This window comes from Leopardus geoffroyi, chromosome E2 (genome assembly GCF_018350155.1).
Source record: "Leopardus geoffroyi isolate Oge1 chromosome E2, O.geoffroyi_Oge1_pat1.0, whole genome shotgun sequence".
Lineage (NCBI taxonomy): Eukaryota > Metazoa > Chordata > Mammalia > Carnivora > Felidae > Leopardus > Leopardus geoffroyi.
Window position 1 is genome coordinate 459,723 of NC_059335.1, and position 17,437 is coordinate 477,159.

The following is a 17,437-nucleotide window of genomic DNA, read 5'->3' on the forward strand; positions in this document are numbered from 1 at the left end:
AGAAAGGAATGAAGTAGTGATACGTGCTAAGCCTCGACAACATTATGCTGAATGGAAGCAGCCAGACACCAAAGGCTAATTTTAAGATTCCATTTATACGAAATGTCCAAAATAGACGAATATACTGAGACAAAGTAGATTCGTGGTTTCCAGGAGATAAGGAATTCAGACAATTAGGGGGTGTTGGCTAATAAAAATGGAGCTTTTTCAGGGAGATGATAAAGATGTTCTGAAATTAGACTGTAGTGATAGCTACACAACCTTGTGAATTATAGTAAAAACCACTGAACTGTACACTCTCAAAGGGTGAACTTTAAGGTATGTAAATTATACCTCAATATGGGAGGGGGGTGGGAAAGCAAGAGGCAAGGAGGCTTAAGAAGAGACCTGTGATGCTCTATAGGCCCACAGCTATGTACAGGGAGTAGAACCTGATCCTGCCTCCATGGGAGCCAAGAAGACAGGAAAGTCTGAAGCCCTGTGTCTTGGCACAGAACTCACAAGAACACAACTCCAGCACGGCCCTGAAATGCTGAGGGCACACAAACCAAAGGAAATAAGAAAGCACTTTACAACTCTAACGAGAAATGCTAACTCTAAATGACTTGAAAGCTTTAAAACTGTCAATAGAGGGGCAGCAGGGTGGCTCAGTCGGTTAAACATCTAACCGCCTCAGGTCACAATCTCACAATTCTGTGAGACGCAATTCTGTGTCTCCCCCTCTCTCTGCCCCTCCCTGGCTTGTGCTCCTGCACTCCCTCTCTCTCTCAAAAGTAAATTAATAAACATTTTTTTTTTAATTTTTTTTTCAACGTTTATTTATTTTTGGGACAGAGAGAGACAGAGCATGAACGGGGGAGGGGCAGAGAGAGAGGGAGACACAGAATCGGAAACAGGCTCCAGGCTCTGAGCCATCAGCCCAGAGCCTGACGCGGGGCTCGAACTCACGGACCGCGAGATCGTGACCTGGCTGAAGTCGGACGCCCAACCGACTGCGCCACCCAGGCGCCCCTAATAAACATTTTTTAAAAAGTAAATAGAAAAAATGTAAATCACGGATTATGGTTTACTTCCAATTAGGCTTGTTTGTTTATAAAAACAGAAATGGTCCGGCTGATGTCAAGAGCAAATGTGCCCGCTCACACTTGCTGTTTTGAATATACCTGATTAGCACAACTCTACCTGCAAAGGAACTTCCAGCATGAACTCAAAGCCTTAGCAACTAATGCCAGGGCAATCAATGCCCGGGGACTTTCAGCTGGTTAATCTTGTTCAGGGAACTATCTGGAGAGGAAGACCACCGTAGAGACACCAAGAGAAGAGTATTTGGAGACAAAGGCCAGACAGCATACGACAATAGAACCCTGACCCCGCAACCTCAGGACTTGTTTGACCTGTTTGACCGGCAGTTTGTTTTTTTTCACCCCCAAGTCAATAACCTCCAGTCAGAACCTTCCTTTTTTCGCTATAAAATTTCCCACGCCTGCCTCCCTGCCAGTCTCAACTAAACACTAGGTGTGGTTGCAAACGCCCTGCTACAGTGGCCTGAGTAGATGGCCTCCGCATGTCCTCATTTGGGTGGTCTTTTTCCCACAACACACGTTTCCTGAGCAGGGGTGCAGGACGGAGCAAAACTGGAAAACACAGGTAGTGCTAAAGCACCGCTCAAGAAAACTGAAAGATTCCCAGGTAAGCATTAAAAATTACGCTGGTTTTAGTGTGCTCATTACAACGGAGGAAAGCTCCCGTCACGTGAAGTAAAAGAGCGCAGCAGGAAGTGTGAAGTGACCGCACCCGTGTTGTTTAAACACACAAACTCGGAAAGACCCGAAGAGCAGCGGCTGCCTGCGCGCCACCCGCACTGTTAAGCAGCGGCCCGGCCGGCCTTCCAGCACCGCGGCGTCCGGGAGGGTGGCGCTGGCGGAGGCCACAGCCACAGGTACACTGCGGCCCGCGTTCGGGAAGCTGAAGCTTCCGTCCCCCTCCCACCGGGTAAACGGGACGACACCGTCCACGTCCCCATAACCACGCCCCGATCCCCCGGTCCGGACGTGCATCAGGAGCCTGGCGCCGGGCCACTACAACTCCCAGGGCCCTTCGCGGTGCACACTTCCGGAGCGGCCATGTTGGAGCTGTGGGTGCGACCCAGGCCCAGATCGGACGGCCGCCCCTTGGCGAGTTGCTGGGCTCTCGGCCTCTTGCACTCTCGTTCCCTCCCCCGCCCCCCTTCGCGACGGCTGACGCACCCTGGGGCGGCGCCGGCGCAGCTGGAACTTCCATATACACCTTCCCGGTCTGCCAGTTTTCACCCTTCGGGCAGGCGCAGGGCGGAGGATCACGGTCGCTTCCCCCTAAGGGAGCGAGCGCCCGGATTCCTTATCCATTTTCGGATCCCCGATTCTACATTCCTCCCCGTTTGCGTAGGATGTTTTTTGTTTTTTTTCCCCTCCCCCTCCAAATTTCCGGATTACAGACCTTGGCTCGTCTATGGTTTCCTCGGTTTACTGGTTTCACAGATCTAACCGGTGTTGGAAATTGCTGGCACGCTCTTCGAGAAGTGAGTCAGCTCGAGGTCAGGAGTCACCAGCGATGGGTGGGGCCGGGCCCGCTGCCCCGGACGGGCCTTGGGCGCTTGGGGTTGCAAAACACGACCTGGGCCGCGCTTTTAATCTCGGCCATCGCCAGTCACTCCTTTCCTAGTTTTTTTTTTTTTTAACAGATTTTTATTAAAAGACTTTTTAAGTAATCCCCACCCAATGTGGGGCTCGAATTCACCACAAGATCAAGAGTCCTAGAATCAAAATCCTAGTCCAAGGGATTTTTTTTCCTTGATAAAAATAACTTCGTTGATCTATTTCTGACCTCCTCCCCTAACAAACTTTTCTATTTATTTTATTTGGGGGCTTGCCCTTCCCAACTCATATTTATCCTTGTCTTCAGGATTTAATTACCTTCCTGTTCCCTAGGATTTCTGGGGGTTCATTTTCCCCTCCAGATTGTTGATTTAAAAGCAAAATTCATTTCCCCACTTCCAGTTAGCGTTCTCAGAGCTTCAAACTGCCCTGAGAATAACTCAGGAAGCCAAGGATGGCAATTTCCCGGAGTCCCAGCAGGGCTGAGCTTGAAAAGTGCCCCAGTTAAGGGATATTAGGAAGCAGGGGCGGGTAGCGCTCCCTGGCCGCTCCTTGCTGGGCCACAGGCACCATTTTGAGTAATAATCATGCATGACACTTGAAATCTTCATTCTCCACAATGCTTCACAACTTTCTAATTTCTAAAACTTTCGTTTTTTACTCCTTGGTTAATCACGCGGATTATTTAGTACTTTATCCCTCAAGAAAATTAACTGTAGGTTCTTTTCATTCTACTCCCATCCACTCTCCATTTCTAATTTTATTTCTCCTTTAGTCTTGGATCATGTGTTTTGTTCCTCCTATCTTTGGGGGACACTAGGGCAATTTCTCAAAATCTTGAATTGAATGCTCATTAAAATGTTAACTCTTAACCATTTTAAGTTTCACAGCCTGTCTAGGTGTGGATATGGAGAACTCTGCCCATCCTTGTGGTGCTGGGAGCTCAGTGGATCTGCAGCCTGGCTCTCCCTGCAGTAGCAGCCATTCAGGACAACATATATTCCGCAGGGTTATTGTAAAGCTCCTCCTGGGTGCTATGTGGTCAATGAGATGGGCCACAACCTGCAAGCTGGTGGGTAAGTGTCATTCTAGTCACTGCAGTCCTCTGGATCATCCCCCAAGGCCGCTAAGGTAACCCTTCCTGTGCTGTCAGGAAAGTATTCACCTCACTTCACAGAGAAAATGTACTCTTAAGTTTACAGCTGGCAGAGTTGAAACTGGATCTTCAACTCACTGGTGCATAGCTCGGGCTGACTGACCCACTCATCTGTGTGGGGCTGCACAAAATAATCTCTATCAACTGCAGCTCCAAGTACTGGTTTTCTTTTCTTTTTTAAAATATTTATTTATTGGGGCGCCTGGGTGGCTCAGTCGGTTAAGCGGCCGACTTCGGCTCAGGTCATGATCTCGCGGTCCGTGAGTTCGGGCCCCGCGTCGGGCTCTGTGCTGACAGCTCGGAGCCTGGAGCCTGTTTCGGATTCTGTGTCTCCCTCTCTCTGACCCTCCCCCGTTCATGTTCTGTCTCTCTCTGTCTCAAAAATAAATAAATGTAAAAAAAAATAAATAAATAAAATAAAATATTTATTTATTTTGAGAGAGAAAGAGCGAGCTTGAGCAGGGGAAGGGTAGAGAGAGGGAGACAAAGAATCCCAGGCAAGCTCCGATCCCCCAATGCAGGGCTGGAACTCACAGAACAGTCAGATCATGACCCCAGCTGAAATTAAGAGTGGGACTCTTAACCAACTGAACCACCCAGGTACTCGCCAAGTACTGGTTTTCAATCCACCACCTGAATGACCGGTGGTGTGTGTATGTGTAGAATTTTAGCAATTTAGTCCCCTCACTTGCAACTATCTGTTTAGTGGGTTGTTATACAAACTCACCCAGCCTCTGGGAAAGGGGCTTAATCCTTCTGGGCCTTAGTTTCCTCTTTCTAAGTGATTAGGTTACATAAAGCCAGGAATAGCATGTAGGAAAGGATGATGGAGGATGTTTTTCTTCCTCCTCTTAGTTTACTTCCCTGTCTGCTTCTTCCCTTCCAGGGTAAGCCATCTCCCTCAGTGCTTAGAGTTCCACAGTGAACGCTGACTAACCAGGTACACTAGGGCTACCAGTCCACAAATAGAATAATAACTAATAACAATGACCTTTCAAGATCTTGTTGGGGGCAGGGTCAGGAGGAACGCTCACCTCAGCTCCTCTCATCCCTGTGCACACTCCCTTGTTCCTTTTTCTCCTTGTCCAGAATGCCCCTAGCTTTACACCTTTTCTCCTCCTCTCCCCATCACTCTTCAGCTCTGCTGGGCCCTCCATGGCATTGCCTTTGAAGTTTGTTTACCCCATGGTCTGCTGAGGATGTCAGCTGGTTCTTGTGCATCAGAAACCCTAAAGCCAGGCCCAGCAGAAGATCTCCCAAAGGTGCTGATGGTCATCTTAACATCAAAGTCTTCGAATAGCAGTGGTTAGTTACGTGAAGACCCCTCAAGACCTGGGCTTTACACACCATAGTCCCAGTAAGCAATAGCATCTATTCTTATACAAAGGAAGTCCATACTGGGAGACTCAGCCCTGTCCAAAGCCACACTGGGGAACATAGCAGCTGGGATCCAAGCCCTGTTCTTTTATGCCCTTTACACCAAAGGCTATGCTTCCCATAGCCACTATCTTAATTTTCCTCATACGTGCCAGAGTGTGCCATACCCCTGCCTGTTAGTCTTTCCCAACATCTTCACCTGATACCCCTTCCTCATCCAGCTCTTAGCTTCTGTGTCCTCTCCTCAGAACTGTCTTCCTGAGCAGTTCTCAACTAGTATTGCCCACCCACGCCTCCTCCCGCTAGCATATTCCATTGTTTCGTTTTTCTTCACAGCACTGACTGCTATCTCAAAATATCTGTTTCGTTAATTATCACCTTTCTACCTTTTCTACAGCAGCACTGCCCAATGGAGCGCTCTTTAAGGAAATGTAGATCTACACTGTCCAACATAGTAGCCATTAGCTGCAGCTGACCAATGACCATCTGAAAGATGGCCGTGACTAAGGAACTAAACTGGTTAAGTTCATTTTAGTCTGTTTAAGCTTAATCAGTCACATGTTAGTGGCTGCTCTGAAATGAATGTAGGCCCATTCATAAGACAGGGGCCTTACCACCATGTTCAATACTGTGACCCATCCCTGTAACAGTTCGTGGCATTTTTGCAGGCGCTCAAGAAATACTGGCTCGACATAACCTTAAAAAGTGCCTTTTGAGTTTTTTAGCTCTCTGGATTTTCCTATATTTCGTCATTTACAGGAAATTTCACTGGCATTTTAATTGTGTCCCACCTTTAAACTATCATGGGAGGATTGCTATTGTTACAAAGTTCCCTTCCACTTGGGAGCCTGAGCAGTAGCTGGGAGTGCAGGCCACCGGGTAGGAAGACACCTGGTTTATACTCCTGCTTCTTTCCCAACCAGCTAGGTCAGAGACTTGCATTTCTGCTTCCAATGTAGAATGGCTCCAACACTTCTCTAGAGGCTGGAATGATGGAAGGACTTAAGTCAAGAAAGGGAATGCATAAACTTAAAATTTTTATAAGCCCTCAAAAGAAGTTATTGCTTCTACTTATTTTATATCCCACTAACTTAAATTTTTTTTCAAATAGAAATGCCTTAATAATTTATTCCTTAACAATTCCTAATCATTTCGGGGTGCCTGGGTGGCTCAGTCAGGTAAACATTTGACTCTTGATTTCAGCTCACGGTTCATGGGTTCAAGGGCGGAGCCTGCTTGGGATTCTTTCTCTGCCTCTCTCTGCCACTCCCCTCCTCAAAATAAACCCAAAACAAAACAAAAAAAATAATTCCTAATCATTTAATTCATTCTTAGATCCCATTTCAAAAACCTATTAATATCTTTGTGTTAAATTGGGTATTCCTTGTGTAAGCCAAGGCTATTCACCTCTATTGTTATTTGTCACATTGATGAACTCTTATTTTAACTATTTCAAAGGATTAGTTTAAGGTGGTTAATTGTCATGAGCTATCAATATTTCCTTTTTAATATTTTTCTCATTTTGTGCTTTAGTGACAAAAATGCTATGTATACCTTGCAGAATCTGTCAACATTCCAGCCTTGTCCTGTCATTGAACTGCTCGTGTTCCATCGAAATGGCCTTTTAACAGGAAGTTGGAAGATACTCACTGCCCAGGTCAGTAATAATAAGTATCTGGCCACTTTGTTCTGAAAAATTTTTATAAATTATTTTAACATTTTTCCTAGGACCAATTTTGACAACCTTCCACTTTTCCCGAAATCTTTCCATTTTGTTGTTTGTTAATTTCTGGGCATCTAGGCTGTGTCAGGAACTGGTAACACAGCAGGAAGGAGGTAGCAGTTTCCTTCTCAGGAGGCTGTCACAGCCTGTCAGTATCTACATTCAGTGATTACCACCTGACACACATATTTGAACTTGTATGTGTATTTTTTTTTAAATGATATTATGTGCATCTGCTTATCTTTATACGTGTTAAAGATACATATTTAAGAAATACACGTATCTTGGAGACTTTCATATCAGTACATGGAGCTGGCTCATGCATTGTTACTGTTGTACAAAGTTCTATAATGAAAATTACATGTGTTGCTGAATATGTGTGTAGTGTTATTTCCCTGTATAAGTTTTTAGCTTGCCTTTGATTTATTCTGTTTAATCAAAGTTGGTTTTGAATTTTTGTCTTTCCAGAAAATTAGTTCTTGGGTTCTTTTTTTCTTCTCCATTTGATTCATTTATTTGTGTTGTATTTATCTTTTCTGTTTCCTTAGGACTTTGAGTCAAATGTGTAGTTCTTTTGTTTTCCTTATTTAATTAATAGTGAGGGCATTTTCAGGTCCTGAAATTACCCTAGGTATTATATTTGGATACCAGGCAGAACGGTTTCCAGATAGAAGGATCAAGATTACATGGATGCTAATGAGCAAATACGTGGAGGGTCACAGAATGTATTCTTGAATAAAGGTTTACACACTCTGCTAGGCTGGATTCCTGCCAAAATGTTTTGATAGTCACTCGAGATTCTAAACTCTTGACTCACTCCCTAGGATGTGAGCCTTTCAGAGTTCTTAATAGCACTATATATCTCAAGATTGCCCCTTATCATCCCTTACCTACCCTCTTGTCTCAAAGCCTGGCCTTGTCTTCATAGTCTCCTCTTTGAAGACATCCTCTTGTTTTTTCCACAATTTCTTCAATCATTTATTCACTCAACAGTTTCCTGAGCTAGAGATGGAGTCATTGTCTTAGCAACTGGGGATATATATGGGAAACTGAAATAAAGACACCTGCTCTCTTGTTTAATATTTGTTCTAGGTGTTCAGTCAGATAACAGAACAAGTTGGAAAAGACCTCTTTTTCTGTATTTGTATACATATGTGATCAAAATTTTATTTAGAACTTGCCTTCTGTATGACTTATCTGGTATAAAAATAGGATGAGACATTTCATTTTTATTATTCAGTGTGGTTCTCTCCAGTGTAAGTTTTCTGTTTTGTTGTTCTGTCAAATAAGGTGGGAGCTAAGTCTAATGATTTGCCTGCACGGATTACATTGAGGATCTGCTCTCATAGGAGTCCTCTGATGTTGAATACAATGAGGACTCCTACTGAAGGGCTTCTTGCCAGTGGGTTCTGTGACTCCTGAAGCCTTCCTAAGACCCGATTACATTCTCATGATCCTGAGTAAGAGAGCTGTGCTTGAAAGAAACCTTTTCACACGGTCATAGTCCCTTGGCTTTGGAGTTCTCATAGGTAATTATTTGATCTAAGAACTTTCCCAAATTCATTACAACTGGGTTTTTTTTTTTGGCGGGGGGGGGGGGGGGGGGTGGGGGGGCGGTTCCAATATGAGTTTTCTCACGTCACAGTGAATCAGGCCAGAAGCCTTTCCTGCTAGGATCATATTCCTGGGGTTTCTACCCTGTTTGAGTTCTCATGTCAAAAAATTCATGCACATGAGTTCCTCCATTCAAGGTCTTTGCATGTTAGTCTCCTCCCATGTGAGCCTTAGTTAAAGGCTGAATGAAAACAGGCCTTCTCACATTAAACACATTTTTTCAGTCTTGTTCTTGAATGGATTATCCTTTGTATAAAACAACTGATTTTCTACATCCCCCGTGTCTGCTTTATAGCCCATATGAATCCTCTCAGACTACACAAGGGATGAATGAAATCTAGAAGAGGATTTTCTTCTCTTCCTTCCAAAAAACAATCTTCTTGTAGATGTTATTTTTTTCTACTAAAGTTTGCACTGATTTGAGTATTGCTACATTCATATTTGTATGGCTCATCTCTCCTGCTTCATTACTTGTCAAGTCAAAAAAGTTAAATGTCTTGCAGGCTTTCCTATAATCACGATCTTCAATATAGTGTCTTCACCCTATTGCTTATCAATGATTAAATCTAGATTATATCTCAAGTTTTTTTTTTTTTTTTTTCAATTTTTTTTTAATGTTTATTTATTGTTGAGGACAGAGAGACACAGAGCATGAGCATGGGAGGGGCAGAGAGGGGGAGACACAGAATCCGAAGCTGGCCATAGGCTCTGAGCTGTTAGCACAGAGCCCAACCTGGGGCTCAAACTCACAAACTGCGAGATCATGACCTGAACCAAAGTCAGATGTTTAACCTACTGAGCCACCCAGGTGCCCAGATCTCAAGTTTTCTAACCAAACTACACAGAATGGCAATACTTCCTTGAAAGGACACTGAGCAGTGGCTAAAGGTTTGAGTGCCATCAAATATCATCCATATTCCTGATCTTCACAGCATCTTCCCAAATCAGTGCCTTCTTAAAAATAAATGCCCTGGGGCGCCTGGGTGGCTCAATTGGTTGAGCATCCGACTTCAGCTCAGGTCATGATCTGGTGGTTCGTGAGTTCGAGCCCCGCGTTGGGCTCTGTGCTGACAGCTCAGTCTGGAGCCTGCTTCAGATTCTGTGTCTCGCTCTCTCTCTGCCCCTCCCCTGCTCATGCTCCATCCCTCTGTCTCAAAAATTTAAAAAAAAATTTTTTTTAATTTAAAACAAAAAAACATTAAAAACAAATGCCCTCTGTCTTAAGCACTTATTACTAAGTTTCCCTTCTGCTTCCACCAATGTCTGTGCTGCCATTTTTGCTATCAGGGACAGCTGGATAGCCATACAAAATGAGTTGCCTCAGAAAGGCTGAGCTTTCGACTTAAACTCAGTCCCTTGAGTTAGGGAAAGGCACAACTACACTAGTGATGGGAGACAGACCACTGCTAGAGATGGCTGTCTCATCCGATGGTAAATAGAACATGCTATTCCAAACATCTGGGATTCCCAAGTCTTTATGCACTGCTGGGACCTCCTTCTCGAGTCCAGAGAGGTGCACTCAGCTGGCTTCACAAACCTGTACTTGGATGTCTCTCAGTCCCTTCTCATTCATACTTATTTAACAGAACCAGTCAAGACATGTGACAATTCCACAAACTCTTGAATCTAGGTGAAAGCTATTAGGGAGTTCCATGTAAACTGTCTAAAAAATTATTTCAACATAAAAAGTAAAACCAGGGGTGTCTGGGTGGCTCAGTTGGTTAAGGTCTGACTTCGGTTCAGGTCATGATCTTGCAATTTGTGAGTTCAAGCCTCTTATGGGGCTCTCTGCTGTCAGCAAAGCCTGCTTTGGATCCTCTGTTCCTCCCTCTCTCTGCCCCTCCCGTTTGTGTGCATGTGCTCGCTCGCTCTCTCTCAGAAATAAACATTACAAAAGTAAAACCAAAACCTCTATTTCTACCCTTCAAAAGTTTTTGCCTTTGCCAGATTTCCTCGTATTATTGATTAAAACCAAAAATTCAGGAGTAGTAATTTTTCTCCTTTTTTCTTCTTTTAAAGTTGGATGTTGATATATAGAAAAAGAACATATATGGTAAATGCATACATTACAAAGAATACTCACAGGAAATCCCTGAAGCCTTCACCTACGAGAGATTCTTGGCAGCTTCCTTTCCTTTGGCCATTACTCACCTGGCCCCAATGAATCCACTATGAATGGGGAGAAGCCGATGCCAGCTTCTCCCCAAACCCTCTGCTACTCTCAGGCCAGGTGACCTCACTTCTTCCTTAGGTAGTACTACCACGGTAACCTGCCTTACTTCCATCTGCATCCTATTAAGTTCTTTTTTCCTAAGCACCTGCAGTGAGCTTGAAAAGCTGTACCACACATCTGCCTGATAAAAACCAAACTACCTTCACAGTGAAGGCCCTGTGTGTTCTGCCAAACCTAACCTGCCTGTCAGTATACCTCAGTTACCTCCTACCAGCCCACTGGGTGATTCCATGTTCCCTGAATGTGCCAAGCTTGTTCCATTTTCATGGTCACCCCAAATGCTGTTTCTGTGCTTGGAAGCTCTCTTCACCACCACTCTTATAGGTGTGTAGAATTCTTTCACTTTGGGGATTGGCTTAAAGCTCACCCCTGCAGTGCCCCTCAAAATACCTCCTCTAGTGTAATTATTCATTGCCCCCACTTTACACTCTTTCCCTTCTCAGTATTTAACCACTACTCATCTTTACAGAGTTTTATCTGGGGAACGTGTTTGTAGAGGTCATAATCTATTAGACTACGAAGTCCACAGTATCAGGGATTACTTTAGGTCTTTGGTTTACTACCAAAGTGTTTAGTATACTATATGGAACACAAGAGGAGTTCCACAAGTATTTGTGAGGTGTAAAAGGGGAGGCAGTGGAGGGAAAACAACATGTAAAGGACTCATTGTGACAGAGCAGAGAGGAGTCAGGCACCTGAGGCCTAGTCTGTAATAAAATGTCCTTATAAGCCTCTCTGGACGTGGTCTCTCACTCTGGGTTATCACCTCAGAATCTCCTGGCACCTGTCAAGCCAACTCTCCCTGAGACGTACAGAACCACAGGTGCCCCAAATCCCTCATGGCAACTAGATTCAGGGAACTACTGGATCATCCAGAAGTAAAGGCTGGAAGGTCTGCCAACACAGGACACGGGATTTGAGCTTCAGGGAGGATGAGACACAGACCTGCCACAATCGGAGCCACAAGACAGGAAGGGACTTTGGGAGGCTAGATCACAGGGAACAGCCAGGGGGAAAAGACACCATGATGGGTGGATACAAAGTGCTTGTGTTGCTGGGGACCTTCCAGGTGACATATAGTTTAGTGACCTGTGCTAATGGATGTTAGAGAGGTTTTCAATGAAGAGGATGAAAAGAATGACTCTGTGGAAAAGAAAAACCACTAATACTGAGCCATCAAACTGAGTTCAGAAAAAGGGCTCAGAGATTCATAGAGATGGCAGTCTATGTTGTGGCAAACAGAAGGACATCGCCAAAGATGGGGATCAGGTGCAGATTTCGTAACTGAATACTACCAGAAGCAGGTAGTTCCAATGTCATTTGCATTAGAACACAGAAAACAAAGGGAAGAAGAGAGCATCCAAAGTTTTCTTTACAAAGCTGATAAAGATAATCGGGGCGCTTGGGTGGCTCAGTCAGTTAAGCAGCCGACTTCGGCTCAGGTCATGATCTCACAGTCCGTGAGTTTGAGCCCCACGTTGGGCTCTGTGCTGACAGCTCAGAGCCTGGAGCCTGTTTCAGATTCTGTGTCTCCCTCTCTCTGACCCTCCCCCGTTCATGCTCTGTCTCTCTCTGTCTCAAAAATAAATAAACGTTAAAAAAAAAAAATTTTTTTTTTAAAGATAATAAACACAAAAAAGAAATCCACCCACCTCCTGAACCTAATTTATGAATATGGATCTGTCTGTGGATGCCAGCAGCTCTTACAAGGGCACTTCTACATTTATTATGTCACTGTGTTAACTGTTCAAAGGAGAAAGTCACTATGATCACCTTGGCATGACTATTAGGGAAAACGGGCTATTACTGATTTTCATTTATTAGAAAGGGCTAGATGACTATTGCTTTGTCCAGATAAAACTGACTTGAATCAAAGCAGAGTCCAGCATCATGCTTGTCAAGACCCAGAAACTTTCCCATTTAGGTCACTCACTCTTCACACTCTCAACTTCAGTGTTTTGGAAGTAACAGCTGTGACAAAGGTCATTATGTAACTGGGCAAGAGTAAAACAATACTAATACGATTGCCTCCTCCTTTATACTTGCTGGTAAAATGACTGTACTGAGAAAATTGAGGCTCTAGTAAGACTGTTATAACTAATAAGAGAACTTAACAGCATGACAGGTTCATCTGGACCAACTACGCAAGACTGCAGAGGATTAACCTGAGCAGATTAACAGCAACCACTACAGTGAAAGCCCAACAGCACTCAGAAGGCCTGACATAGCACAGTGAAGCGAGATCCCTCTTTGTACACTTGTGCCAAAACTCAACTAGACCAATTCTGCATCAAGGAATTCTAAATGCAATCATGCTAACAGGATTTTCTTAATGAACCCCTGACAAACTGATGTCAAGCACTCATCTTGCAAACCAGGTGGGTGAGAATAGTTCATAGTTTGTTTTTTTTGTTTGTTTGTTTTTTTTTTTTTGGTTTTTTTTAGAAATAATGAGAGGAACTATCATTTATCCAAGTTATAAAACTACCATATGTACAGCAGTATGTGTACTCAGACTAAGATCAACGAAGCAGAAGGGACCAAGACCGAAGCCTATGCCCAATAAGTACCATGGAAATTTAGTCTGTAATAAGGACGGTGTTTCCAATAAGCAGAAGAATCTAGTCAAAATTTGTTGAAAGAACATATGCTCCATACCATATACACAAAGAAACTCCAGATAAGTGCAGCAATCAGACAAAAACAAACAAACAAAAAACCCTGAAATACAAGAAAGTATTTATGAAATCTGCCTATCTATGAATGGGATAGGAATAAAAACAGATCTGAAAGGAAGAATACCTAAATTATATAACTTCTTTATGAAAACTAAATTTAAAGGTAGAAGATAAATGGGGGCGCCTGGGTGGCTCAGTCGGTTAGGCATCCGACTTCAGCTCAGGTCATGATCTCACGGTTCGTGAGTTCAAGCCCCACATTGATCTCCGTGCTGACATCTCAGAGCCTGGAACCTGCTTTGGATTCTGTGTCTGCCTTTCTCTCTGCTCCTCCTCCGCTTGTGCTCTCTCAAAAATAAATAAACATTAAAAAAAATTAAAGGTAGAAGATAAATAAATGTTGGTCTGGGATATTTGTAGTATCAATACCCATAATTAATACAGAGTTCCCAGAAAGAAGAAAAAAAAAGGGGAAAGTATATAAACTCACCAAAGTACAAATGGTCCATAAACATAAAAATATGTGTAAGCTTCATGAGGGAAATGTCAACAAACTAAACATAGTATCAGATCTGCCAACCTTAAAAAGATCATTAAAAATCACTGGCAATGAAGGGGAAAAAAGCTTTCATGTAATTGAGTAGCTATATGTATTTTTTAGAGAGCAATCTGTTGCTACCAGATTTTTAGCTTCTATCTTGGTTGATTCTAAAATTCTATTTTAAGAAATCCTACCTGCAAAAAACAAAAACAAAAAACACCCCAACTTGAATATGCAACAACAACAAAAAATATGCAATGTTTTTTGCAACAACCTGAAAGACTATCAAGAGGAAACATCAAATGTGGACTACATAGCATCTGTTAAAATGGATACAACAGGCCTGTTTGTATCCAGTAGAACACCCCCAAGTCATAAACATATTCATATACACACATGAAAACATCTATAAAAAAAAGTCTGGCCAGATACACCAGTTACTGGTGATCACATGAAGGAAGAGTAGTAGAGCAGAGGAGCCCCTAACAGTCAACTGGCCACTGGTAACAAATTCTCATTAAAGCAAGTAGTATGCCCCTGACTCAGACCAGAGGAAGAAACAGTCTGATTCAGCATGTCTGAGCTAGTCATCACATCACCCCATCTGGGGTTTCCCCTGTCACCTTGTTTTCTAAGACACCAGTCCCTGACTAACCAGCCCATTCCCTGCCAGGACTCCCATGGGCCTGGGTCTCACCTGAAAAGGTGTCTTGAGGAATTCCTCTCTCCACCGACCAGAGCGCTTCCTCCTCCTCTAACTGAGATACCACATCTGGCTTGGAAAGCTGATGTTCTGCCCAAGGGAAAAGAGACAGGGCTTGGGGGTCTGTGTTCAGGAGAAAATGCATTCCTCCTGTGGCACATGCTGTCCCTGAATTCTTCCCTGCAAGGGCATGACTTCTGGTCTACAGCAGTGATGATAATGCAATCCATCCCCTTTGTCAGTTACTTGCCTTCCTGGACTCCCTTGCCAATAAAAGTGGCAGTGGGACCCCAGTTCTGGCCAGCAAGACACAAAGGGAAATCTGTCAGCTAGAGACGTTAGGGCCTTTTTTTTTTTTTTTTCTTGCTAAATAATGGCAGGTGTGAGAAGAGAACTAGCCAGGACTGCCCCTTCGCCTTCTTTCTGCCCTGAACATGGATATGATGTTGGGTGCCTCAGCCATGCAGACACTAACATAAGCGTGGAAAAGTTCACACTAAGCACAGGGAAATGGAAGGGATCAGTCTTCAATGATACTTCTGATCTGTTGGGACACTGACCCCACATCCTCCAGAATTGTTACAAAAATGAACATCTACTACTGTAGCTGGAAACATTCCTGATAGACCTACCTCCCTAGCAACTCAAGGCCTCTGAGGGATGGACTAGGCAGCTTTAGAAGTCATGTGAAGATGCCCTTTCCCTACAGGTACAAAGTAAAGCCCTCTCCCTCAGACTCCAGGACCTTGACAATTGCACTCTGATCCCTGCAGCCTGAGCCAAAGCAGACACACACTTCAGAGGCACCACATTCGTGCTGCAAAGCGCAGATCTTTATTGACATGGAGGCCATCCTTACCCACTGAGACCAGGTTCCTGTAGTTCTCCAACATCACCTCCCTGTACAGGGACTTCTTTTCGAGGTCCAGCAGTCCCCATTCGTCTGAAGTAAAACCCAAGGTCACATCTTCAAAGGTCACTGGTTCCTAAAACCCACAGGTTTCTGTTCAGCCAGGGTCTGTCATCACCCACGCTGACAGGAAGGGAAAGGCTGACCCAGCACATGAGGGCACAGTCTACAAGATGACCTGAAAGCATTCCCGACGTCTCGTGTGTTTCTGTGTTTGTCTGAAATTGAGCAAACCCAAGCTTGACCCTATTCAGGTCACAGCAGGGAGGACATGTGAAGCCAGAGAGAGTTCTTTATTCGCTGAAGATCTCCCATTTCTTATTAACTTGGACATTCCAAGTTAATGGACATTAACTTGGACATTCCAATGGACATTAACTTGGACATTCCAAGCTGCTTCTACTTCCTTCACTGGTCAAGGATCCATCCTCCTCTATCGTTTTTTTCCTAGTGATAGAGCTCTCATCCCCTCCAGCTTTGATGCCAAAATGGCTACTGGAATGTAAATATGAACCTAATCCCTACTTAAACCTGTCAAGAGGATAAACTAGAGTCCCCCAGAACCTGACCTGTACTCTAACCATTCCCTTGGAAAGCTAAGCAACCAGCGGTTCCTCCATTCAGCAAAGTCTCTCATGCCCAGCTAGTCTCTCAATCCTCCCGAAGATGCTCTGGAGCCTGAAGGCATCTCAAGGGAAGGTGGCATCTCACTACCACCCTGCCCCCCACCCCCCCACCCCCCGATCCCGGGGTAGACTCAGAAACTCAAAGAAGCCTCTACTCACACGAAACCAGGCCGTCGGAAGCCCGGAGGCCATACCTTCCTTCTCCTCGACGTACCTCGTGGGAGTGGGCAGTCCTGAGAAGGTCGAATTTGGGAGGTGGAAGGGGTGTTAGGTCTATGCGGAAGGGAGACCCCTACTTAGCCCAGAAACGGCATCATCAATGTGAAATAACAGGTCCACCCGCCACCTAGAAAAACGCGCTGAAGGGGTCGTCTCCACCTTCTCCCCGACGCCTGAAGGGCCGGTTTCCCCCTGGTCAAGAGGAGATCGTCCTCATACCTTTCTCACCCAGAGGAAGTTACACCCTTCCCTAGTCCGCACGCGCCCAGAACGGGTCGGCCCACCTTAAGCCCTACGCCTGGAGGGAGTTGTCTTCCCTTTGGGCCCCGGGTTCCCGACCACACCGCCCCTTCCGGCCCCGCAGCAGGAAGACGGCAGGCAAGACCGGCCTTGGACTCCAGAGGTTGGCGGGGAAGGGACTGAGGCCGCACACCCCGAAGAGTGGCCCCGGGATGTCTCCGCACAGCGCCCGACGGGAGCGGATTTCGCGCCACACTCACCCAGTGCGCGGCGCACAATGGCGACCGTCGGCCCGCGGCGAAATGCGTCAGCGCGCAGGGCCGGACTACAACTCCCAGCCACCCCTGCGGCGTGCCCGCCCGACCTCTCCCAGGCGGCGGCCATGTTGGCCGGCCATCTCGGATGGCAAGCGAAGCCTGGGCGGGCCGGAAGAGGGCACTCGCCAGCGACCCTTGGTGGTCCAGCTGGGTCGGGGGTGGGGGGGCTTGAGTCGGGTACGCCAGCCCGCGGGGCCTCAACACTTTCCCAGGCAGCGGCGCAGGCCAGAACAGAGTCGTGCTCCGCCACGAGGGCGACCACTCGTGGGAAGGACCGGAAGTTGGGGAAGGGACGGAGAGCAGAGGGGGTGGGCCGGAAGTAGATTAAAGTTGGGTGGAGGAATGGCGGGAAGGATTACTACATTCCTTGGCGGAGGAGGAAGAGCGGGCAGGGCCTGAAGCGTAGAGGGTTGGGGCTGCTATTCCTACCCAACGTGAAGGAAGGAAGGGCAGGAACAGCGTGGGAG

At 45.4% G+C, this 17,437-nt stretch overlaps 1 protein-coding gene and 1 long non-coding RNA gene across 17 annotated transcripts in view; one reads left to right on the top strand and one right to left on the bottom strand.

Moving 5' to 3' along the window:
• The window catches only part of ZNF274 (zinc finger protein 274), a 30,938-nt gene extending 13,557 nt beyond the window's left edge, over positions 1 to 17,381 (bottom strand). Inside the window, exons 1-4 of one of the 5 annotated variants that reach the window (XM_045440218.1) lie at positions 16,914 to 17,381; positions 16,354 to 16,427; positions 15,518 to 15,644; positions 14,653 to 14,748 (exon numbers count right to left, since the gene is read on the bottom strand). In XM_045440218.1, the coding sequence (XP_045296174.1) occupies positions 14,653 to 14,748; positions 15,518 to 15,644; positions 16,354 to 16,427; positions 16,914 to 17,037 (421 nt within the window). In that variant the 5' untranslated portion in view covers positions 17,038 to 17,381. The other 4 variants (XM_045440220.1, XM_045440221.1, XM_045440219.1 and 1 more) reach the window with 4 other exon arrangements.
• Positions 1,597 to 13,532, top strand: LOC123577945. Of its 12 annotated transcripts, none has more exons than XR_006702146.1 (3): positions 1,597 to 1,689; positions 3,516 to 8,418; positions 12,854 to 13,532. It is a non-coding gene; the product is annotated as an uncharacterized LOC123577945 (long non-coding RNA). The 12 variants fall into 12 exon arrangements; XR_006702143.1 differs by lacking the exon at positions 1,597 to 1,689 and adding an exon at positions 2,151 to 2,557; XR_006702144.1 differs by lacking the exon at positions 1,597 to 1,689 and adding an exon at positions 2,558 to 2,572.
• Positions 17,382 to 17,437: the final 56 nt, after the last annotated feature.